The sequence below is a fragment of the Tachypleus tridentatus genome, chromosome 10 (assembly GCF_004210375.1).
Source record: "Tachypleus tridentatus isolate NWPU-2018 chromosome 10, ASM421037v1, whole genome shotgun sequence".
Classification (NCBI taxonomy): Eukaryota; Metazoa; Arthropoda; class Merostomata; order Xiphosura; family Limulidae; genus Tachypleus; species Tachypleus tridentatus.
Window position 1 is genome coordinate 184186554 of NC_134834.1, and position 27509 is coordinate 184214062.

The 27509-nt window shown below is 33.7% G+C and overlaps 2 protein-coding genes across 3 annotated transcripts in view; one reads left to right on the forward strand and one right to left on the reverse strand.

Moving 5' to 3' along the window:
* Positions 1-1363: 1363 nt before the first annotated feature.
* Positions 1364-14180, forward strand: LOC143231097 (uncharacterized). 2 transcript variants are annotated; one of them, XM_076465657.1, is made up of 3 exons: positions 1364-1574; positions 8327-8475; positions 13656-14180. In XM_076465657.1, exons 1-3 carry the CDS (start codon positions 1465-1467, stop codon positions 13679-13681), a joined length of 285 nt encoding a protein of 94 aa, XP_076321772.1. In that variant the 5' UTR covers positions 1364-1464; the 3' UTR covers positions 13682-14180. The 2 variants fall into 2 exon arrangements, with proteins under 2 accessions (XP_076321772.1, XP_076321771.1); XM_076465656.1 differs by having other exon boundaries at positions 1375-1574; positions 8327-8486.
* A 6005-nt stretch (positions 14181-20185) lies between these two features.
* Positions 20186-27509, reverse strand: part of LOC143228600 (delta(14)-sterol reductase TM7SF2-like) — a 49622-nt gene continuing 42298 nt past the window's right edge. The window contains exons 9-11 of the mRNA XM_076459825.1: positions 26683-26763; positions 21550-21672; positions 20186-20805 (exon numbers count right to left, since the gene is read on the reverse strand). Coding sequence (XP_076315940.1) covers positions 20645-20805; positions 21550-21672; positions 26683-26763 — 365 coding nt within the window. The 3' untranslated portion in view covers positions 20186-20644. The remainder of the gene's footprint in view (positions 20806-21549; positions 21673-26682; positions 26764-27509) is intronic.

Here is a 27509-nt window from a genome sequence, read left to right on the forward strand (position 1 = left end):
AGAAGATAGCCCGATGTGGCTTTTCTACAATAAATCCCCATATTTATCAAACATCTGTTAAATTGTTTGTTTGTTTTGAATTTCGCACAAAGCTACTCCAGGGCTATCTGTGTTAGCCGTCCATAATTTAGCAGTGTAAGACTAGAGGGAAGGCAGCTAGGCATCACCACCCACCGCCAACTCTTGGGCTACATTTTTTACCAACGAATAGTGGGATTGACCGTTACATTATAACGCTCCCACGGCAGAAAGGGCGAGCAAGTTTGGCGCGACGGGAATGTGAACCCGCGCGATCCTCAGATTACGAGTCGCACGCTTTAACACGTTTGGCCATGCCGGGCCTATCTGTTAAATGAAACCTAATTTGTATTACATACAATCTGTCTTTGCAGACGACAGACATAATTTACCACATTTTTTTGTATACTTGAAAAAAAAACGTTAAAGTGGGCAAAGAACAACGTCTTGTGTAACCTAAAAATCATAAGTAAGGTTTACCACGTCTTAACTACATACACACGGAAACATGTCCCACTCTGCGAGAGATGTTAATTAGCATAACTTTGATCTTAAACATTTCTGGGTAGCTTAATAACTGGTCTCATGAACGACTAGCAACTTGTGATTGCTACAAGTTTTGAAACACGCAAGTTGTACTTCCTGGGCCCGGCATGGCCAGGTGGTTAAGGCACTGGACTCGCAATCTGATCGGTCGCGGGTTCGAATCCCTGTCACACCAAACGTGCTTGGCCTTTCAGCCGTGGGAGCGTTATTATGTGACGGTCAGTCCCACTATTCATTGGTAAAAGAGCAGCCCAAGAGTTGGCGGTGGGTGGTGACGACTAGCTGCCTTACCTCTAGTCTTACACTGCTAAATTAGGGACAGTTAGCGTAGATAGCCCTTGTGTAGCTTTGCGCGAAATTCAAAAACAAACAAATACTTTCGTGTTCTGTGTAAAAGACGAAATAACCCGCTTCCTTATTTTAAAAAAAAATCGACACCCGTTTGTTTGTACTTTTATACTAAAGGTTCTCACGGTTTTTATTTAAAAAAAAAACAGTTTATTTTCACAGTGTTTACATTACAATTTATGTAGGTGTTCGCAACGATATTCATGCAATATACACTTCGTTTAAAGATTAACTTTCATACGTAAACACAAATAGTAGTCAATGTCATTACCTCTTACATAAAGCTAATAATAATAATACAAAAAAAACATAAGATATATTAGATATCATTAAACAGAAAATGATTATTTTCAAACACACAAATTACTCTCTACGTGAAAGCTGTGATGATCTAACCGTTTGTAACTCGGGTCAAGAGGTTCAATGTTAGCTCAAGTTAAAAGTAAAAACAAATTTAACACCGGAATTTCAGTGATAAAACATCCAGCGCTTGAAGAAAGAGATAGCATTTAGTGAGAAACGTAGTTGGTGGCGTAGGACAGCCAACACGAAATGTTAAACGCAGTGCCTAACGTAAGATGTAGAAGGGAGAATCGGTCTTTAAGAATTGGAAAGGAAACGTTTTTGATGTATCTCTCGATTTTTCTGCTTTGCATTTCATGGTAAATATACGACTACAAATACTTATAATATTGTAAACCTCCAAATTAAAGACTACCATACTCTTTTATACTAATATGGATTATATTACGCTAGTCTTATTGTAGTAGATTAGAGATCGTTAGACTTTGGTCGACAGAATAATTCCACATTTTTTTATCTTTGCCTTGAATCCGCAGCCCTCTATGGGTCAGAATAGTTAAATTTTGAGTTTCCATATTTTACATTTAAAAAAACGACACTATGTTTGATTAAATGAAAACACTGTTTTATTTGGAGATTGCATTAACTTGTCAATGTAGATTTTATTTTTTTTAAGCTACAGAATTGTCACAGGTTTGCCCGATTGTTTTCATCTTCTATATTATTAAAAACTGCATCAGTGTTTTTATTACAATATTAATTGTTTGGTTCGTATCTTCGGCACCTATACTTGTTGCGAATTACGGAAGGCTATGTCTGTAGAACGTTTTTCATCTTAGATAATTTGTAGAATCTACGTCATTGCTTTAATCACTATACTAATTACACAGGTATGCGAATTTAAACTTCATGATCCAGCTTCGCAGATTTCGAAAATAATATTTTTCTCTAACGCGTCAGGATTTTTTACAAATCGAGGATAAATAAAAACTTATACCAAATTATCACTTCCTTTACCACAGTGAACATTTTTATTATGTTTAGGTTTTACAACGACCGATAAAATTCTCACGTCGCGATTGGTCGAAAAGAAATCTAAATATAACAAAATGTGACCCGAATTCAATGAAACTGATTCACTGATGTGAAAGTACGTATGACGATTTGTGAACAATCTGTACGTGATACAGAAAAATGGATAGCGTCTTCGAATTCAGCGTACAGGAATTACTGCACGGCACTTAAAAATTTTCAAGACAATAAAACCATGGAGGGGCTTGTTTTATTTGTCTCGAAGTGCTCGTTCGTGTAGTATATTACAGAATGTTAGACTGGGTCTGCAGAATGTTCTAACATTCAGTAAAATTGAAACACACACTAAGTGTTTAGTTTATATCTCTACTAAGAGGATTCGTTAGTGTTAAATCAGCAAATACAGTAAATCACTTCATAACGATTACTTCACTTTTCCAGTATCTGTCCAATAGCCTCTGATGTCCAAACTGTGGGCGTTTTATGACAGAACCTGTACCTAAAAAAAAGTTGTTTTACCTTACTTTCCTTTAATAATAGTTGATGCATAGACATGACTGAAAGCTTTATATAAAATGTGATTTTGTTCATTCCACATCATTACCTAGAGAATTGTTTCCGAGAAAAAAAAATGTTTCGAACTGTCCAGTAGCTGTGATCGTACTTGGTTCAGTTCTCATCATGCAAAATTTATTATTGTTACTTAAAAGACATGTATAACCTTGAAAGTGAAATTGCTTAAGTAAGTCACATAAACAAATATATATTATCTGGAAAGTGAAAGTACTTCAATAAGTGGTACATACATACATATATATAACCTTGAAAGTACTTCGGTAAGTCATACGCACACACATATATATAACTTAACAGTGAACGTGCTACAGTAGCTCACACACACACACACACACACATATATACAACCTTGACAGTGGACGTGTTACGGTAACTGACACACACATACACACACACATATAACCTTGACAATGAACGTGCTACAGTAGCTCACACACATATAACCTTGACAGTGAACGCATACATAGATAATCTTGAGAGTTTCATTAAAGGTCGTATTACGCCTGTATCTTATCATTGTTCAGTATCACGTCAGCCTTAGTTTTTAATAACTCGTGAGCACTTCTATGATATCAAAATAACTACTAAATATAAATTATTACACATTCTTCATAAGAGAGAGGGGAGAGATGATTACCTCCGAACTAAATATTTTTCTTGTATTCTATTCACAAACTATTGCTGAGAAACGGTTGTCTGAAGTTAAACACAAAGCTACACAATGGGCTGTCTGTGATCTGCTCTCCCTGGGTATCAAAACCCGGTTTCTAGCATTATAAATCTGCAGACATGCCGCTGTGCCACAAGGGGACTTTATCAGCGTGATTTGGGACGGTAATGTTTCGTTCTGTAGGTTTTTCGTATTGGCTAACTTAATGTATGCGTCCAGAAAGCTCTGGACAATACCCTTAAGCACGAGAGTGTACAGTGTCCACCCACATTCATTTGTCTTCAACAAAGGCGACAAACAAATATCAGCCCCGCTGGGGCACGACGTACATCATCAGAATTATAACCCTAACAAAAAACAAACAAACTTGATAGACAATAAAAAAGACAGTCCACTGTGTAGCTTTGCACTTAACAACAAACAAATAAATACTTGGGTTGGGGGATACAGGAAGAGCGACGATAGGGGGCGTCTTATTTGCAACGTCATCCATCATCCTTGAATCCAAAGTTGAAACAGCGACTTTCTCTGATAATTGTACACAAGCCTCTATTCCCCCATTCAAAGGAGCACTTGGTTACCAGGTCAAAAGTTGGGAGCACGTCCCCTCCACCAGTTCGGACGCCTATAATCCTTAACATTATTGGTTTTTAATACTGGTGTTTTCCCTCCACGTCCGATACCTCATACCGTCTTCTTATTGTTTACTGTTGTAGTCAAACTATGCTTCAAAATCAAATAAAATATAAACTTGTTTAACCCCTAAGATCCAGATATACTTTAGTCTCGTCACATGTTTAATAACGCATGCTCGATAACATTTCACTTCAGTAACGACGCTAATTACAGCCTCCCGCGGCTCAGCGGAAAGCTGGGTTACAACGCTCAAAATCGTGGTTCAATACAGCGCAAATAGCTTATTGAAGATAGCTTTGCACTTAAGTAAAAATAAACACCAATCAGTATCCTACGAACTGTGTGCGTGCGGGAAATACATCTTATGCACTTGACTGTATACATCTCACGAACTATGTGTGTGTGTGACATACATCTTATGAACCTATGAATATCCTACGAACTGTGTGTGTGTATGTGAAATATATCTTATGCACCTGGCTATATCTGTCAATATCAGTAGAATATCCTGTGTAGAATCTGACTGAATGTTGATTCTATATGTGTATTATATCAAAATGAACATTAACAAATAACTCCATAACTACTGAATATATATCACATATATCATTTTGTCCAGCTTTGATCGATATAAGATCACTCAGAAAACAGTTATCTCCCATAGCTACGTATGTTGTTTCTCATAATTTCTCATGTTTTATTCATTGATCATGTTAAGAAGTAAATCAGAGGCGTGAAAGTTTATATTGTAAGTATTCTCATCTCGAACCGTTGCGTTTATATTGTAAGTATGCTCATCTCGAACCGTTGCGTTTATATTGTAAGTATTCTCATCTCGAACCGTTGCGTTTATATTGTAAGTATTCTCATCTCGAACCGTTGCGTTTATATTGCAAGTATTCTCATCTCGAACCGTTGCGTTTATATTGTAAGTATTCTCATCTCGAACCGTTATGTTTATATTGTAAGTATTCTCATCTCGAACCGTTATGTTTATGTTGTAAGTATTCTCATCTCGAACCGTTATGTTTATATTGTAAGTATTTTCATCTCGAACCGTTATGTTTATATTGTAAGTATTCTCATCTCGAACCGTTATGTTTATATTGTAAGTATTCTCATCTCGAACCGTTATGTTTATATTGTAAGTATTCTTATCTCGAACCGTTATGTTTATGTTGTAAGTATTCTCATCTCGAACCGTTATGTTTATGTTGTAAGTATTCTCATCTCGAACCGTTATGTTTATATTGTAAGTATTCTCATCTCGAACCGTTATGTTTATATTGTAAGTATTCTCATCTCGAAACATTATGTTTATATTGTAAGTATTCTCATCTCGAACCGTTATGTTTATATTGTAAGTATTCTCATCTCGAACCGTTATGTTTATATTGTAAGTATTCTTATCTCGAACCGTTATGTTTATGTTGTAAGTATTCTCATCTCGAACCGTTATGTTTATGTTGTAAGTATTCTCATCTCGAACCGTTATGTTTATATTGTAAGTATTCTCATCTCGAACCGTTATGTTTATATTGTAAGTATTCTCATCTCGAACCGTTATATTTATATTGTAAGTATTCTTATCTCGCAACATCATGCTTATATTGTAAGTATTCTTATCTCGAACCGTTATGTTTATGTTGTAAGTATTCTTATCTAGAAACATTATGTTTATATTGTAAGTATTCTCATCTCGAACCGTTATGTTTATATTGTAAGTATTCTCATCTCGAACCGTTATGTTTATGTTGTAAGTATTCTTATCTCGAACCGTTATGTTTATATTGTAAGTATTCTCATCTCGAACCGTTATGTTTATATTGTAAGTATTCTCATCTCGAACCGTTATGTTTATATTGTAAGTATTCTCATCTCGAACCGTTATGTTTATGTTGTAAGTATTCTCATCTCGAACCGTTATGTTTATGTTGTAAGTATTCTTATCTCGAACCGTTATGTTTATGTTGTAAGTATTCTCATCTCGAACCGTTATGTTTATATTGTAAGTATTCTCATCTCGAACCGTTATGTTTATGTTGTAAGTATTCTCATCTCGAACCGTTATGTTTATGTTGTAAGTATTCTTATCTCGAACCGTTATGTTTATATTGTAAGTATTCTCATCTCGAACCGTTATGTTTATATTGTAAGTATTCTCATCTCGAACCGTTATGTTTATTTTGTAAGTATTCTCATCTCGAACCGTTATGTTTATGTTGTAAGTATTCTCATCTCGAACCGTTATGTTTATTTTTTAAGTATTCTTATCTCGAACCGTTATGTTTATGTTGTAAGTATTCTCATCTCGAACCGTTATGTTTATATTGTAAGTATTCTCATCTCGAACCGTTATGTTTATATTGTAAGTATTCTCATCTCGCAACATCATGCTTATATTGTAAGTATTCTCATCTCGAACCGTTATGTTTATATTGTAAGTATTCTTATCTCGCAACATCATGCTTATATTGTAAGTATTCTTATCTCGAACCGTTATGTTTATGTTGTAAGTATTCTTATCTCGAACCGTTATGTTTATATTGTAAGTATTTTCATCTCGAACCGTTATGTTTATATTGTAAGTATTCTCATCTCGAACCGTTATGTTTATATTGTAAGTATTCTCATCTCGAATCGTTATGTTTATATTGTAAGTATTCTCATCTCGAACCGTTATGTTTATGTTGTAAGTATTCTCATCTCGAACCGTTATGTTTATGTTGTAAGTATTCTTATCTCGAACCGTTATGTTTATATTGTAAGTATTCTCATCTCGAACCGTTATGTTTATATTGTAAGTATTCTCATCTCGAACCGTTATGTTTATATTGTAAGTATTCTCATCTCGAACCGTTATGTTTATATTGTAAGTATTCTCATCTCGAATCGTTATGTTTATATTGTAAGTATTCTCATCTCGAACCGTTATGTTTATATTGTAAGTTTTCTTATCTCGAACCGTTATGTTTATATTGTAAGTATTCTCATCTCGAACCGTTATGTTTATATTGTAAGTATTCTCATCTCGAACCGTTATGTTTATATTGAAAGTATTCTCATCTCGAATCGTTATGTTTATATTGTAAGTATTCTCATCTCGAACCGTTATGTTTATGTTGTAAGTATTCTTATCTCGAACCGTTATGTTTATATTGTAAGTATTTTCATCTCGAACCGTTATGTTTATATTGTAAGTATTCTCATCTCGAACCGTTATGTTTATATTGTAAGTATTCTCATCTCGAATCGTTATGTTTATATTGTAAGTATTCTCATCTCGAACCGTTATGTTTATGTTGTAAGTATTCTCATCTCGAACCGTTATGTTTATGTTGTAAGTATTCTTATCTCGAACCGTTATGTTTATATTGTAAGTATTCTCATCTCGAACCGTTATGTTTATATTGTAAGTATTCTCATCTCGAACCGTTATGTTTATATTGTAAGTATTCTCATCTCGAACCGTTATGTTTATATTGTAAGTATTCTCATCTCGAATCGTTATGTTTATATTGTAAGTATTCTCATCTCGAACCGTTATGTTTATGTTGTAAGTATTCTCATCTCAAACCGTTATGTTTATATTGTAAGTTTTCTTATCTCGAACCGTTATGTTTATATTGTAAGTATTCTCATCTCGAACCGTTATGTTTATATTGTAAGTATTCTCATCTCGAACCGTTATGTTTATATTGAAAGTATTCTCATCTCGAATCGTTATGTTTATATTGTAAGTATTCTCATCTCGAACCGTTATGTTTATGTTGTAAGTATTCTCATCTCGAACCGTTATGTTTATATTGTAAGTATTCTCATCTCGAACCGTTATGTTTATATTGTAAGTATTCTCATCTCGAATCGTTATGTTTATATTGTAAGTATTCTCATCTCGAACCGTTATGTTTATGTTGTAAGTATTCTCATCTCGAACCGTTATGTTTATATTGTAAGTATTCTTATCTCGCAACATCATGCTTATATTGTAAGTATTCTTATCTCGAAATATTATGTTTATATTGTAAGTATTCTTATCTAGAAACATTATGTTTATATTGTAAGTATTCTTATCTAGAAACATTATGTTTATATTGTAAGTATTCTTATCTAGAAACATTATGTTTATATTGTAAGTAGTCTTATCTCGTAACATTATGTTTATAACATTCTCGTATTGTTTTCGTCCGTTTACAGCGGTGAAACAGCGCCACAAAAGTGTTTGTGTAGCGTTTATGCAAGTGGCAAACCAGAGATGGAAAGTAGAAACTTCATACGTAGCAAAGAGTGGATCATACCGGATCTTGTCTGTGACGAGGGCGCAGGAGAAACCTGTGCCAGACTTTGTAAGTTTCGGGTAAGCATTTAGGAACAGCTCCAATACTTGTAAAGTTTGTAGCTAGCGACAGGGCCGTGTCTAGCACTCTCTTGATGTATGATGCACGGGAATGGCGGAGACATCTTTTCACCTGTAGGGTTTCTTTGTTTGCTTGTTTTTTTTTAATTCGTGCAAATCTGCACGAGAGTTATCTGCACTAGCCGTCCCTCATTTAGCAGTGCAGGACTAGAGGGAAGACAGCTAGTCATAATCGCCTGTGGCATGGTCAGATGGTTAGGGTGCTCGACTCGCAACCTGAGGGTCGCAGGTTCGCATCGCATCATACTAAATATGTTCGCCATTTCAGCCGTGGGGACGTTATAATGTTCGGTCAATACCACTATTCGTTGGTAAAAGAGTATCTCAAGTGTTTGCGGTTAGTAGTGATGAAGTAGTCTTACACTGCTAAATCAGGGATGGCTCGCGCAGATAGCCCTCGTGTAGCTTTGCGCAAAAATCCAAAACAATTAAATCTTTCTTGCTTTTGGTCAACGTTTCGTAATTATTAGTTATTCCTTTCAAGTATAGGTGTAGCACCAGCGAAGGGGTTCATTCTCAGTAGATACATTGCTTTTATTCGTATATGCCGTTGACAGTTTTAGGCTCCCTCAAACAAAGTGAGTGCCTAGTGAAATTTCTTTTAAAAACGCCTTACGTATGAGTAACACAATTTATTTTTATCGACGTTTCGGTGACAGTATATTTCATAATCATCATGAAATTTGATTTTCAAGTTTATGACGTTAACACTACTCGAATTTAGATGAAGGGAGATAGATTTTTCTTCTTCTTTTTTTATAATACCAAAATGCCGTATTTCTTTCTGATCAATACCAGTAATGGATCATTCCAACTCACCCAGGACTTCCTAGTTCATGTCACATATTTCCTTGAAATTTGATTTATTCAGCCATGCAGTACAGTTTTAGGATTTTGCATAGCTTAATAAATATAAATTAAGTTCTTTCTTGAATTTATTCAAGAAAATCTATGACTTGAACTGCGAACAGTTGTTTTGTCTGGGTGAGGTGGCATGGAATGACCCTAACGTATTTCTCGCTATGCGATATCTTAAACTGAAACTTGTTTTAAATATAGTTGTGCTTACTGAGAAAGTTAGGTTTGATAAATAAACACTTTAATTAAAGTCTGGTTTATTACAAGTAGAAAAGTGAGTCATCTTCAACTTGTTAATTTAACATTTACATTCCACCAATCATATCATCAGAAAAACGTTAGTTGGCTTGTGTAAATACCGGAAGCTTCGAAACACTGTTCGTTAATAAACACTGAGAAATATAAACACAGCCAAGCACCTCTTTACAATAAACATAACTTTAAATGTTCGAAGTTCAAAAACTATATCTTATGTTAAGAAATGTAATGCTGTTTACGCAGGTGCTATTTATTGGGTTTAACGTTTTGAGTGAACCTAGATATCTATCGAGAATTGTTTATGGCTAAAACACTAATGTGTGCTAGTTTTACAACAGTTGCCAAAAACAAATACAGTATCTTACACTTAATTTCAGAAAGCCTGATTGATAGCAATTACATTCTCAATAATTATTATTTAGTAAAGTAGTGTATATTAATAAAGTTTCTAAATAATGCAAATTACATTGTCAAAACTACACGAGAATCAAGGGGGTTAATGAAATGTTTTGCCACCACATGCTCTAGTTTAAAATAAAGCACATTCAACTATCACACCAACCCAATACTTTGTTACTAAATGTTAGACATCTGATGAAATAGAACACCACTCCTCTTACAACCTTCTAAAAATGTCCACAAGCCAAGATATTACCTGTCTCTATGCGCAATAATTCCGTTTCCTATGTCCCGATTAAGTCGTTTTCCAAAACTGTTAGCTACGAGTTTTCTTTTGAACCTCTTGTTTATCCGTGGATCTTTCTTTATAGATGACTCATTTGAAAATTGCTCAAAATAACACCACACATCAGCGTCTCATTCTTAGAGCTTTTCCAATTATATGTAGAATGCTAGAAGAAATACTTCATTGTTTTCTACTAGCTTGCACAAGCTTCTCTATGATTCATCGCATAACAACAAAGGAAGTGTGAAGGTCCTTGAAGAATCCAGCCAACTGTTACAGAGTCTCTTACTCAAAGATTCGTCTCTGTTTAATTAGATCACAGTGACATTAGTCTGTGAGTCCCTAAATCAAATATTTCCACAGTAAGCCTTGGATTAACTCACTCAACTAGAGTAATGGCTCTTAATGCTATCGATACAATAAAACACTAAATTTAAAGATTGTTAAATAATACGCAACACTTGTAACTATTTATGAACCATTTTTCTTCTTTCGACGGTCGTGTCCTAGTGGTTAGCATCCTTGGACTCTGAATTTGAATGTTCATTGTTTGTAGCCTGTTCTTGTAGAAATGCTCTCTTCACTTTTTGGGTCGTGAGTGGGTTATGAAGAGTATCGGCGGAATCCCACTATTCGGTCAGAAATGGATAACTCAATAGCTGACAGCTGTAGTTTAACAGTTCAGAATTAGAGGCTGTTATCCTTCTCAGCAGATAGCCCGATGTGGCTTTGCCATAAGAAAACACACACACGCCCTTCTCAGTGAAATACCACATTCTATGTAAACATCAGAACTAGAGACGACTATCCTTCCCGGTGTAACACTACGTTCAATGTAAACATCAGAACTAGAGACGACTATCCTTCTCAGTGTAACACCACGTTCCCTTCCCAGTGTAACACTACGTTCAATGTAAACATCAGAACTAGAGACGACTATCCTTCCCAGTGTAACATCACGTTGAATGTAAACATAAGAATTAGAGGCGACTATTCTTCCCAGTGTAACACTACGTTCAATGTAAATATCAGAACTAGAGACGGATATCCTTCCCAGTGTAACACTACGTTCAATGTACACATCAGAACTAGAGACGACTATCCTTCCCAGTGTAACACTACGTTTAATGAAAACATATTAACAGAGTCAACAAGTCATTACCCTACAATACATCAACTTTAGCATCTTTATAGGTCACTGAATAATTTACTTTTAAAAATACTGAACAAGAATTATTGAAATCTGTATTTATAAGTACTAAATCAAACATCTCTCATCCTGGTTTGTTTCATATATTTTTACCACTAACAACTGAGTATATATATCTAACAACACAGTACAGAGTTAAACCTAAAGAATGCCCTCCCAGTGGCACAGCGGTATATCTGCGGATTTACAATGATAAAAATTGGGTTACTATACTCGTGGTGGGCAGAACACAGATAGCCCATTATGTAGCTTTGTGCTTAATTCAAAACAACAACAACCTTATGAAGAAATAAAGAAGTTCATGCGGAGGTTATGTTATTTTTTTTCTGACCACAGTAAATAATTAAACCTAGGTTTTCTAAAGTTTATAGATTTAGTTATTTTTGTAAATATAAACACAAGCTAAGCAATGGGCTGTCTGTACTCTGCCCACAGTGGGTATCGAAACCTGATTATCAGTGTCAGAAACTCTTAGACTTAGCGCTGAGCTATCGGAGGCATAAAATAATGTTTATTTTATCAGAATGTTTATTTATTTTTATACAAGTCACACACACGTATATATATATACACACACACAAGTCAAGAGGTTTTCTGTTTGTTCTAACACAAACTAGCACAACAAGCTATCTGTGCTCTGTTCACTATGTTGTACATCCGTACTGACTCAAAAGGGGACAAAAATCTAGTATTAAGTACGTTTGATATATTTATTATTGTTTCGAGTAATTAGCGTTAACAACGTTGTATTCAAAATAGTTTAAACTTGAGTAGTGAATAAGCTTTAAACTTTTCTAGAAATAAGTTAGTTTTGATACTGTAGAATACAGACTTTCAAATCTGACAGTATGTCGTTCAATATTCCAAATCCTTTAGGACTAATATAGCTTTGTATTTCTATACTAAATATGCACTATGTGATAAAACATAATTTATAAAACAGATCATTTTCAGTTATACTAACATGTTATTTATTAACCAAAAAACATTGTTGTGATATAAAATTATCATAAAACAAACACGATTTTAATGATATAAAATTGTTATAAAGCAAAGAATTGGTTTAAGCCGTTTTCTATTTCAGTGTTTTATATTTGGAAGGATTTGTTTGTTTGTTTTCAATTTCGCGCAAAGCTACTCAAGGGCTATCTGCGCTAGCCTTCCCTAATTTAGCAGTGTAAGACTAGAGGGAAGGCAGCTAGTCATCACCACCCACCGCCAACTCTTGGGCTACTCTTTTACCAACGAACAGTGAGATTGACCGTCACATTATAATGCCCCGACGGCTGAAAATGCGAGCATGTTTGGTGCGACCGGGATTCGAGAACCCGTGACCCTCGGATTACGAGTCAAACGCCTTAACACGCTTGGCCATGCCGGGCCATCTAGAAGGAAGGTAGCTAAGTAAACATTAGTCAGTGCTAACTCCTATCAGATCGAAGAATAGGATTTGACCTTTTATTGTACCAAGCAGAGCCGAAAAATTCAGATCGCTTTTCTTTTTTCTCGGTAACTCTTTGTTGTTGTTTTTTGAATTTCGCGCAAAGCTGCTCGAGGACTATCTGCTCTAGCCGTCCCTAATTTAGCAGTGTAAGACTAGAGAAAAGGCAGCTAGTCATCACCACCAACCGCCAACTCTCGGGCTACTCTTTTACCAATGAATAGTGGGATTGACCGTCACATTATAATGCCCACAGGGCTGAAAGGGCGAGCATATTTGGTGCGACGGGGATTCGAACACGCGTCCCTCAGATGACGAGTCGAACGCCGTCAACCCACATGGCCATGCCGGGCCCCTCGGTAACGGAACCAAGGACTCTCAATTTCACAGCTTTGCACGTTGACCATTGGACCGCACTCGGCCATCTACGTGTTGGTCTTGCAAAACTGTTTTTTACTATTTAAAGTACGATATAAATAATTATAGAAATTTTATTTAAAAAATGGAGGTTCAAATAATAGTCTGAGTTTTCAAAATGATCTATAAATAACAGATAACTAATTTTCCAGCTAACAAGTTTGTTGTTTTTAAAGAAATAACAAATATGTTCTCCGATAAAAGTCAAATGCATTTTATTACTTTTTGTTTTTATTGTAGTTCTCTTTTCGGACTGGTGGCGGTGATATGCATTATATTCCCTCGATAGTTGATATCTCAGTTGGCCAAATATTTTGCAACTGGATCGGACGGGAAGTGAATAACGAAACAGTTGTTTTATTCAGTCAAATATGCAACGAAGATCCTTTGAACACAGGATTCAAAATGAACCAGAACTTGTGTTGTGTTAACGGAACTTTTATGAACTGTCAGTAATGTAAACAGTTCGTGACCAACTTCTATATTTTATGAAGAAATGATATAAATGTTTAAAAATTAAACGGTACTTTAACGTTAAACATTAAAACTGTATATGTTACTATATGGTTCAAGATAATGTATTTCATCAAAGTAGTTATTTAATCTCATATCAGTAAAAGAGAGTACAGAAAAGACCTATGTAAATATGTTAAGTTTCAATAAATTCAAAATTCTAGTGTTCACATTCATAAAATATGAAACATTTAATAATTACGAGTTGTATCACCAGAAGCAATACAATATAACTAAACGTCTCGATATTTTAAACACAGTTGGTTATTTATTTATATATTTTATGAAAAGCACGTTCTCAAGGGCTGACTTAGTTTATTGGTGGAGAAAGGACAAGTCGTGCCCCCCGCTAGTACAGCGGTATGTCTCCGTATTTACAACGCTAAAATCAGGGGTTCAATTCCTCTCGGTGAGCTGAGCAGATAGCCCGATGTGGCTTTGCTATAAGAAAAAACACAGACAAGTCGTATTTTTCACATTATTCTGGAGTCATCAGTGGCTATTTAACAACAAGGAGAGACATTTCTAGGAACTTAAAGGATTTGGGGCTTGAAACCATAGACGTAAAATTGTCGACGTTTCAGCATGATGTTGATTACCATTTTCCGTTTTAATTTTTCTAAACACCGATAGGGGTTTCGGGGCACTGTCAAGTAGAATCAGGAAACGGACACCGTGTGTCAGCGCCGCCTAGAGACATTTCTGATAAGTTAGGTGTGAGAGAACGAAGAAAGTTTATAGAAAGCATAAATAAAACTACTAACTAGATGTGAATAACTACCATGCACTAAAAATATGCGGTGTTGGTGGACAAACATCAATACATGATACATTATATATGTCTAACATTCTTTGTCTTAAACCCTAACGCCACAGACTCGTAAGTTAACCAACCTCTGTGTTTGACGTTTGACTTTCGAGGACATCAGTATAAATAGCTGTGTGAATGTGCCACAGTAAATCTGAGATAGGTAGCGTGGAATCTGGAGAGATCCCAAACAATTATATGTTTTCTTATAGCAAAACCACATCAGGCTATCTGTTGAGCCAACCGAGAAGAATTGAACCCCTGATTTTAGCGTTGTAAATCCGTAGACTTACTACTGTACTAGCGGAGGGCAACAATTATATATAGATATATCCAACAAGGTCACTAGTGATCCACGGGCAAACCTGAGGGAAACTGGCCTGAGACTTGAGGATGTGGAAGATATTTATTTACTCAGATCCTAAACACATTTCCTCCTTGAACCTGCATCAATATAATTATATAATTTGAAAACATCAAGTGCATGGAAAGTCCTTAGTGAGGACTTTAATTTCTCTGGTGAAAAAATATGAGGCTTTCAAATGCTACACAAACATGATTCTTCTAGTAATTAATTACAATATTTAATGACAAGCCGTCCTTATTTTTGTGTTGCTCGGGCATTACCTGAACAGTGGGCTAATGTTTAACTATTTATAAATAAAAATTAAAATTTCGCGCTTCATGTAACAATACATGTCAAAGACATAAAAATGCTCATACAGAAAAGAAAGGCACACTGTTTTCAAGCATTTTGTGAATAGGAAGTTAGTACGAACAAACATTTAAACGCAATTTATTTCCGCCGATAATATGAATTATATTACTGTTATACGTGGTTTTCTTTTTTTCAAATGGTAACCCAATAACAGTTTTATATCAGCATTTTTCTAAGTAAACACGTTCACGGTTGGTTTATTTTGAAATATATAAAATAGTAACAGTATTGTAACAACAGTTGTTTGTTAATGGTGAACAGAATAAAACCTAAACGGCATGGCAAGGTGGTTAAGGCACTGGACTCGTAATCTGAGGGTCACGGGTTCAAATCCCCGTCACACCAAACATGCTTGCCCATTCAACCGTTGGGGCGTTATAATGTGACGGTCAATCCCACTATTCATTGATAAAAGAGTAGCCCAAGCGGTGGCAGTGGATGGTGATGACTAGCTGCCTTCATTCAGGTCTTACATTGCTAAATTAGGGACGACTAGTGCAGATAGCCATCGTCTAGCTTTGAGTGAAATTAAAAAAACCCAACAAAACCCAAACACTTCTTCAGCCCTCTATTTAATTAGTACAATTAGTCACTCTCTCAACCAGCCAAATTAGTCAAGTTACTTTTAATTAAAAATCGAAGCCAACATTTAGAAACTTGCATAAATACGATATCTATGTGGTTTCGATGTGAAATTAAGCCTTTAACAACAGACAGTAGTGTTATATTTATATAGATAGAACCAATTCACCTCAGTAACCATTGAATTCATTGTATTAATGTAACTAACCAACACCAATGTGCTTAAGTACAGTTTTCCATCTCTGGAAGCTGTTAGACGACAATTTGATTTCACATACTGGTAGCAAGGTTAAAAATAGCAATTTTTGGACTGGTTCTTGCATGTTATTTAATCAAATTAATTATACCAGACATTCTTCTGTTTGCTCAGACAGTTCAGTGTTTCACTACAAGGTAACGGTAGCTAGTCATCATCAACCACAGCCAACTCTTGGGCTACTATTTTACCAACGAATAGCGGGATTGACTGTCACATTACAACGCCCCCACGGCTAAGAGGGCGAGCATGTTTGGCGTGACGTGAATTCGACCCCGCGACCCACGGATTACGAGTTGAGTGCCTCAACCACTTAGCCACGCTGGACCTAAAGAGAGAGGGACATTGATTTTATTAATCGCTTCTGGGGGATTTTCTATCTCAAAAGTTGAATATTACCTATTGGTTAAGCCTGCCAATACATAAACCTAGCGATATATACGACTGATGATAACGATGGACGATTTAGATGGGCCGATTTGTCGATTCAACAAAAAGATAAAAACTGAATTTGCTAAATAAAATAGTTATCTGTACTTGATTCACTTTTTTCGACAGCACATAAAATATTTACGTTTTTCACGCATGCTCACATTGCAGGTATCAATCTGGTCTGGTCAGTTTGCATGTATAAACTGTCTAACCTATGGCCAAAGAAATGTATAAGTAATATTAATTTCCAATCGAGGTAAGCATTGTACTTACGTAAAAAAAAGGGAAAGGTATATCAATTTCAAATTAAGTTTTCTCTGTCCTGGAACAGGTCGTACAACCATAACGCCAACAACGGAAGACCTTATTATAATTAACATCAGCTATAGCACAACAATACTGTGTGTAATTGCTTCAAACGACAGTTTGATAAAGAATAAAACAGTTACCCGTTAAACACACGGGGAGCGTTCAGTCATACAAACTGAGTAATATTCTTACTTCCGTACTAACATGTGACTGTGCCAACTGGTCAATTAGAAATTGTTCCCTCTCCTGAACAACCTGTATTGCAGGTAACTACACACAAGTTCCGTCAAAGGTCGTGAATTTACCGGTCAATTGGACACGATCCTGGTAGTTCCATTGTTTAATAACAATATTCATTGACGTTTTAACCAGTTTCTGATGACAGAAGACACCATTTGTTTTTCTTGTGATTCTGCTATATACTCCAAATACGTACACCATTTGAAATACTAGTATGAAAATTAATGACAATAAAACAGATATTAACATGAATATAATCCATAGCTTCCAATAACACGTGATCAATGTCCTTTATTAAGGTTTAAACTAACTGAAAAGATAGTTATACCAAACTGGTGTAATTATATTTCTGTTTTCGTTGGGCCTGTGTACCAAGTTACTCATAATTAACCCTCAAATTACCAACTTGTTTGAATGTTGCTCATTAACATATTGAGTATGTTTATGTTTTTACATAATACAATGTTCATTCATATTCTTTATATAACAACAGAGACCTCCCAATATATAAGATGGAATAAACTGCAGTATTGAAAGATATTTCATTGTTTGATTCTTAAAACCATTCAAAACTATATACAGAAGAACCAAAGAAAACCAAGAATTGGTTTTAATTATTTAATGTGTTATAAATCACTTGTACTTTTGCATAGTAATAATGATCTTTCATGCAGAACATTCAGAGCTCAAAATAATAAAATTCACAGAAGTTAAAATCAAATGAACACTGACTTTTTAAATCAACGTTTTAATTTCTATAAATTTTTCGTACAGTTTTTGTTTACACTTCAATAAGATATTCAATAATTTTAATTATTTTATGAAATCTGGGATAATTTAACATTTTATTAGTATTCAATCTTATCTGAAAATATTTTAAATCGTTTATTTTCCTGCATTGTGTACAATTTACATTACATAACTCTGTTTGGCATCAGTTGTGGAAAACGTTTTGGAAAGTCTGTAAAAATGTTTTGCAAAGTAATTCAACAAAATTTAAACTGTTTGTTTGTTTTGAAATTTGTGCAAAGCTACACAAAGGCTATCTGCGCTAGCCATCCCTAATTTAGTAGTGTAAAACTGGAGGGAAGGCAGCTAGTCATCACCACCCACCACCAACTCTTTTACCTTCGAATAGTGGGATTGAACGTAACAGTATAACGCCCCTACGGCTGAAAGGACGAGTATGTTTGGTGCGACGGGGATGCAAACCCACGACCCTCGGATTACGAGTCGCACGCCTTAACCCACCTGGCCATACCGGGCCAAAGTTTTATTGTGTAACCATCATGGTTTCATTAAGGGAAAAATCTTGCCTAACAAATCTTATGGCATTCTTTGTAAAGGTTACTGCTTACATAAATGAAGATAATGGTAGAAATTTGGCTTTTGATAAAGTGCCATAGGCTTGTAAAGAAAATTCTCTCTCTAGGTGTGGGAGATAAGTCAGCTAATTGGATAGAAGAATGGTTTGTAGAGTTCAGTCAAATTGGATTAATATCACAAGTGGGATATCTCAGGGCTCAGTATTAGAACTTTTGTTCTTTCTAATATACATCAGTGACACAGATGAAAGAGTGGGCAATAAGCTACTTACATTTACTAATGATATTAAGGGCTTAAGTGTTGCCAGTTTTGAAGAGGATGCTGCCGATTTACAATAGGACTTGTATCATTTAATGAGTTGGCCAAATAGGTGGCAGATGGATTTTAATTATAATAAATCCATAACAATGCACATATGTTATAATTTGGATGGGAATAACCTTAAAAGTGTCATAAAAAAAAAGGAAACTTGGTGTAATGGTTGACCAATCTCTTAAGTTATCCAAGTAATGTGATGTTGCTAGTGATAGGGCAAACAGCATTTTAAGTTGTACCTACAGAAATATTGAATACAAGTATAGAGAAATTATAATTTCATAGTATGAGTCACTGGTTTGGCTAGGTTTGAAGTATTGTGTACAAACTAGGGTTCCTAACCCTAAAAAGGGCACTGAATTGTTGGAAAGGGTTCAGAAGAGGGTTACTAGAATGGCACCTATGATGGAAAATATTATATAGGGAGAGATTAATATTTCTGAATTTGTTTTTGAAAAAAGAAGAGTTAGAAGGGATTTGATTGAGGTATTTAAGATTATAAAAGAAACTGAGAGTACTGATGCATTATTTTTTTTTAAACTTAACAGTGAGAACAGTAGAACTATGGATCAAAATGTAAACTATGGCAGGGTAAGAAAGGAGACATCTTCAGCTAAGGCAATTTTATTTTTCTAACAGGGTGATTAACCTCTAAAATAGGTTGCCTCTGGAAATTGTGGAGGCAGTACATTTAAGTGAGATTATGAGAAAGCTTGATAATGATATGAATGATAAAGGCTAGCTTTAAGATTATTTTTTATTTGATAGTCTTAGTTTAATTTAGAAGATGGGACAGCTGACATGGACCAATAAGTCCGTTGCTGCTCCAAAACATTATGTTACTCTTATACATTTTATATAATATGAGCCAAAATAGCTATTTTATCTTTTAGTAATGTGATCATGCTCTAGAACTATCTGACTTATGCCATATCCCATACAATCAATTTAACAAGAAGGAATCTTTCATTCAATAAAATAAAAAAACTTAACAATTCATTTGGAATACAGTGTAATTTTTCAAATGGTATCAAACTAAGCTAATAATTTGTTCTTTAAATACTTTACAGATTATGTGATATCATTTATTTACTGCAGGAAGTTCTAAGGTATCCATAAGATTATCAAAAAACAACAACTAGTCAGAACACGTAATGTGTACAAAATAATGACAGCTGTGATAAGCAGACTCTCAAGAAATTCACTAAGATTTTATTTGCATTAAAAATCTGTTACATCCTATAAAACAAAAAAATCTGTATATTTAAATTTCATAGTTTCAGAACAGTTTTATAAAAGGTGAAAAACCTCAATGAACTAGTAATTGTTTTAGAGGTTTTATCTTTTGTGATACACAAATGAGTTAAGTTTGCACATGAGAACAAAAAAAATTGATGGACCATTTAAAGGTAGTTTCTAAAATATTAATATTATTGAAACAAAAATTTTCTAAAAGACAGTAATTTGAGTATGGTACATTAGTGATGGAATTAGACTGTATAAGTTATAAATAACATTTTCTTTGGCTTTAGTAAATGAGAAAGTGCTTGAATTTACATACGAAAAATTTATCCTTTACAAAGTTGGTTTAAATATTATATTTATGATCACAAAATTAAACCTTTCTTTCTTCAAAGTAGTTTAATAACTAAAGAACTGTATCAGTGTTTACACAATGTGCACATTCACACAAGCAACTGTAATGTGATATGAGGACACTAAAAAATTTATCAAAATACTTTGGGAAAAATACGAGACTGAACACAAGAGGTATATCGAATCCATGCTGCTCCATAACGAAGTTCACATTTTCTTTCAGAATTCAATACCTGGTAAACCAAGTATATTATGACAAAAATTGCTGGAAGATATGGGAAGATGTTTTCAAATCCTGTAGAAATTGTGAAATTATTGTTAAAGTTACAAATACTGCTTTATAAAAGATAAATTACCATAAAGCATCTGAAAAACCAATGTAAGTATAAGGTTATAGATTTTTACAGAAATTCTATTGATGTTGTTATAACACTCATTGTGCCTCAGAACCAGTAATATTTCTACTTATGCGACCTTATATAACTTTAACCTTTTGAAAACAGTCATCTTTTGGTTTGCTTCAATCTAACCCAAATTCTGACCTTCAAATATGTATATATAACTATAGTGATAAATGTTAGCTAACAAACCACATTTTCTACACTACTTCAACTTTTCAAACTATTTTAAGTAGTTCATAAAACTGGCTATGTTTTTATTTATTTTAACCATGAGAACTTCTCACTGAAGAGCTGCTATCACATTACACAAACTGATTATCACTGTGTTGCTTTATCTTCTACGAACCATGAAAATAACTTGGTCTAAGATAGTAATCCTTCATAACTTTACCAAAATTCCACAAGAGAGAATATGGTTACAAACGTAAAGAGTACTACACTTCTGTTAGAAATGAAACAGATTTAGAAAAAAAATGGGTATAACAAATGTATTTCAAAGGCTCAATGACAAACAAGATTTATAATGCCTAATTATGAAGAAAAATATCACATGTATATCCTTTATTACCATGGTGTTATTACACTAATAATAACTAATTATATTCTTTATTTTTATTGAATAAAAAATAGAAACTTACCACATGGCAAAGTCCAGGCAACAAAGATGATAATATCACCTAACTTACTCGGATGACGAACAAAACCCCACAATCCAGTCATTAAAAGCTGTTTGCCATCTGAAGTTGGAATTGATTCCAAGTCTGCAAGAATAATAATTTAGATAATGGAGTAGCGTTGCAATAAAACAAAAACTGGAATACGTTTAACACTGAAACAGCCACAAATCTGTATTAAAGTAGCTTTGCTCATGGTATAGATTTTATATATTATTTAAAAAAAAAGGAAACTTCAACAACCCAACAGCATACAGATTTTTCTTTTTAGAAGTCTAAATATGTCACTGACTTCTGAATCTACAGGGTGGCCCAGAGTCCCTACGCATCCATATGTTATTATGTTTTATTCAATTATGCATGCATTATAAATTTGTTTCGTTTTTTCAGAGAAATATGGCCAACGTAAGCCCATTTACACTTGAAGAGCGTATTGTGACATGGCGTCACATAATATTACGCAGCGAGAATAAGCGACAGCACACAGATACACCAGATACATAAGATATATAGATGGGTAGGGACTTACGGGCCACCCTGTACTTGACAGCCACTCATTCCATTTAAAAGTATCCAAAATGTAATTACATGGTTCAGATTATATTAGAAAAAATGTTGTTTGTATAGGTTTATAGAAGTAGGTTAAAAATTAATTAAAAATACAATCATATGCTTAACCTCAATTCCCTGTTACAGATATCTGTGATCATTCAGTTATATGTATCGAACAGAACTGGACAAGTTGAGTAATCATTAAATGTAATTATCTATGAACAGTGCATGAATTTACATATGAAAAATTTATCCTTTACAAAGTTGGTTTAATTATTATGTTTATGATCACAAAATTCTCATTAGGTAATCAATTAATGTCACAAAAAGAAGTGACTAATCAAAACTGGAGTTTCTGATTATTTAAAGTTCTTACTTATTTCAATTGTCTAAATAACCAAAATACTCCCATAATGCTTGTTGTTCATCATAAAGCTACATAATGTGGATAGGTTTAATTCTAGTTGCCATGAAACTTGCTCGCCCTGTCTTTATTATGGTATAGCTACTAAGCTGACCTGCCACTGTCACTGACTGGAAGAAAGTCAACTGGCTAGCAGAACACACACTGTCAACCCATGGGCTATTTAAGTGTCAAGTGAAGTGTAAATTTACTATTTGTTTTACATTGTGTTACATTTCTGGTTTATTACTGTATAATTGTACTTTATAGTATTGTACACACCTAAAGGAGATGCCTAGAGAGTCTGAACCCTCCAATTTGCTTTTTCAAATTAATAAGTGTGTTATTTAATGATGTACAAGTAAGTGCAGATCTAGGAGGGGGTAGAGGTCAGACTTCTTTCTTCTTAAAAAAACAAACACCAGCCAGATGTTTTTCCATTACCGTATAGAATCAAGGACAAATATTATACATCGGGTTTTTATTTGACTGGACTATTAATTACAAAAAAAAGTTTTTATAAAGTTTTCTGAAATCAACACAGCTGAAGTCTATAGCAATCCAGTTAAGGCCTCAGTCAATAACTGGTTATTTCTAAACAACGCCAACAACATGAGAGTCAATTAAACTCTTACATGGTTAATGTTTGTGCATTGCCTCTTTCCAGAGGCATTAAAAATTTATTTTCCTCGAATAATAACTTCAGACGAGAGTATGTTATGTACTTATTCTCTATTGGTTTAATAACGAAATGAAATTACTCTATCACCAGCAACCACAGTGTCAACAAGAGAGGATTACTTTAGTAGATAATAATAACTTCCTATCAGAGTAAGCTATGTATATGTACCTTTGTGTTACTACTGTGAGTCCATCTAGTGAGAAAAATGTAATATTATTCAAGTTTATAATACATGAAAATGCAAATAGTATCACTGTATAAGTAACAGTTTAAAAAAAACCAAAAACAGGTATCCTATTAATCAATGCTGCAAATTTTTCTTCTATATATGACTATAGATAATTATAGCTCTTTACTGTAATTCAAAACTACTGAAGCATTTATTATTAACTGTTCTTATTTTTATATCAATCACATTACCAGAAATAAATACATAACTTGCTGTATTGCTGTATTACAAGTTGACTGAGCTAAAAATTTACAAGATATTTAACTTTGCTTGACCTATTTAGGCTATCTTAGGGCTATATGGTGAACACTGATTTATTCAAAATACTATATTATTATACTGGAAATCTCTTCTTTCAGGTAACAAATACTGTTACAGTGTTACACAACTAACTTATACAATTGCTGATGTTTCTTAACCAAGATACAACTGGTATGGTATTTACCATTTACTTTGTTTACCTATAAAATCAAGGATTAATAAATTCTTGTGTACTGGTAGTCAGAGAACTTCAATAGCTCTTTGAATTCCCTGCCAAAATTAGTTTATTACAAACAAGAAATAAACTGCTACTATAAAGAACCTTTAGATCAATTGTCCAGTACCAATGAATTATTCTCTTAGATTTGGTGTGCAATTTCTGTATAGTTTTATTTTATTAGCCACTAAAATTTAATTACTGAAGAAAACATGCTGTCACATCCAGCTGTTACAAAGAATTAAAAGAAACTAAAAGAGTAAATTAATTAATAAAGTAACAGCCAAATATTATAAACACATTTTTATTCACAATGTAGTGATATGTATATCAAACAAATGTAGGCAAATAATTTACAATTAAATCTTGTAAAAAGGCAATCAAGGTTATAATTTGTTTGTTTTAGAATTTCGCACAAAGCTACACGAGGGCTATCTGTGCTAGCCGTCCCTAATTTAGGAGTGTAAGACTAGAGGAAAGGCAGCTAGTTATCACCACCCACTGCCAACTCTTAGAATACTCTCTTACCAACAAATAGTGGGATTGATCGTCACATTTTAATGCTCCCACTGCTTAAAAAGCGAGCACGTTTGGTGCAACAGGGATTGGAATCCTCAACCCTCAGATTACGAGTCAAACGCCTTAACCCACCCCAAGGTTATAATATACAATATTATAGTTCTATGTTGATAATTAATGGTATAATATCTTTCATAGTAAACAGAGTTTATGCAACACTTTAATTTAATCTTATATACTAATGCAAGTTGTACCACACAAGATTTCATGTGCCATATCATATCCCACCTGTAATTAATCATGCACTGCACTGTGTTTATTTAACCTAAACTGCAGACAGTGAGAGAATATTTTAGTCTTAATATAACCTAAATATAAATTTACTTATATAATATTTTATTAAGTGCACAAATGTATCACCTTGATATTTATTTACACTTCAAAACTGAATTGGTCTCTTTTACCATTTCTTAAGTAAGTTTCACTAACAAGTAAACTTTAGCACATTTAATGTCTCAGACCAAACAATCTAACATTACTAGAGAAGGAAAGCATGGATTAATTTGTGTTTTTCTACCACCTTTCGTGCATATACTGTCTTGGATTTTACAGATATGTCCATTCTTAAACAATAACACTCCTACTTCAATACCACTACAATGAAATTAATCATCCATTTCATACAGCACAATGTTTTTAGATTATTTAAACCACACTTTTTTTACCACAAGAAGTAATTCTTAAAGATACACGTCTGCTTTATTTAAAAAGAAATAATATATTAACATAAAAGCAGAATATTCAAGTAACTACACTGATTAGTTAATTGTTATTAGGGCACCTACTCATGCATAAAACACTCCACTGTTTATATTTATAAAATAAACTGACCATGCAGTGTGTCAGGCAATTGCTTAAGTCCTATAAATGCGGAAATGTTGTCATATTATGAACAGCATACAAGACAACTGAACAGACTTTAGAAGAGGCATTTAATGGATATTCACCTTAGTAGGTATGTCATTATCAGAAGTTTTGATGGTCTGTTTGAAGTCTTTTGTTACCAGCAGCAAAATAAAAGAAATAATGAGGAATTGTAGCTCCTAACCACAAGTACCTGACAACCTTGTAACATTCAACAAACATTCCTTCAATAGTTACCATGACTTCATTATTTACAATTTTGCCATGGCAACTAAAAACCACTCTTAAGAAACAAGTTATCTCAAATTCAAACATGAAAATATGGCCTCAGTATTATTCGGTATTTAAACTGTAAACAGTAAAAGATTGTAACCAAAATATTTACAGTTAAGTTGTCTTTCACCTTTTCCTATACTGATGGCATAATACAAATATGAATAACACAACAAGCACACAAGCTTCTTTGTTATTCTAACACTGTATCCTGTAAATAGGATATTAATGTTCTTGCATAAACATCTGGGTTCTTTGATTCCTATAGAAAATTGAACAATGCCCAGCATACCCAAGCACTGTGAATGTTCATCTTGCAATGCTGAATTTTATCCATGAAAAAGAAGGGTTTTTCTATGATTACTATGTCAAAATACACAACTTTGTTTACACTGTATGAAAGTGACAGTAGTCACATCACTGTATGAAAGTGACAGTAGTCACATTCCTTGATCACCAAAATAGTACATCTCAAACTGATACAATATTTGAGGACAACTTGTATGTTGCATTCACTATCATCAGCTGTGAACTACTAATATACCAAACTCTTATTTTCAGTAAAAAGGCTACAATCAAATAAAACACTTTGACGTCTTGTGGACTTTATATGACAGATCACATAAAGGCTACTTTTGGGAAATACGGTGGTTCAACTAAATACTGAGTAGAGATCCAACTAAAAATGAACAGTGTAAAAGTTACACATAAAAAACCTATTAATTTCTGTTTTAAAGTGAATTATAAACATTTAAATGTAATACTGTTTAAAACATATATATAAACTGCAATGATTTAGTAAACTATATATATTATTTACTTTTACAAAAGTATGTTTTGCATCATTAGGTATGTTTTTAAAATATTTTATACAGGGTACATTTTTTAAACTTCAGATCATATATATTTTATGCTTGCTTACTTTTAAATACAATTAATATTTAACACGTCTGAGAATTAATAAAAAATATTTTCAGGAAGTTTGTACTCCACATAATGTAGTTATACCCTCTTAGTAGCAAACTAAAAGCACTTACATATTAAAGAGCAATCTTTGGAGTTTCTCCTGAACAAGTACTTTTGTCTGTTCGATTGTGTGTGTATGTACAGACCAATACCTGCAATAAATGTTTAATATTTTACATTAAATTTAAACGTATATCAGTCTTCTAAACACACAGAAAAAAGTGATTATAGGAGTTTCTCCTGAAAATGTACTTTTCTCTGTTGGATTGTGTATGTACAGACACAAATGTACAACCTTTACAGCATGTCTAAATGTATATCAGTTTTGTAGAGGTAAGGTACACAACTGAATGTATAAAGTACAAGTATAATGTTATAAGGTATCTTCTCCTTGCATTTTCTAATATTTTTATTTCACTTAAAATGAATTAAATCTAACTTAATATGTTATGCACCTGAAAGTTTATAGTTATATCTCATAACTTCCTTCTTCTGTTTCTATGTTGTTAAACATGAAGTTAAACAGACTATCTGTGTTATGCACCCACCATAGATATCAAAACCCAGATTTCAGCATTCTAAATCTTTAGACTGACTGCTGAGACACTGGGAGGGTAGAGGGCTTCATTTATCAGAATGTTTTAGACTTAGAGCAACTAATAACCAAACAATACTTTGATAGTTTATGAATTCAAATTGCCTGAAGAGCATCTTTAATAAATATATAACGGTAATTGTCAAATAAGTCTTAATACACAAACACTAAGCAGCTGAACTGATATATAGTAGAAACATCTTTTATCCAAGATACGAAAATAGCTGAAACATACAAATAATAATTTATAGACAATAAATGGTTAAACTCAAGAGATTCGCTCACTTTGACCAAAGCTTAATT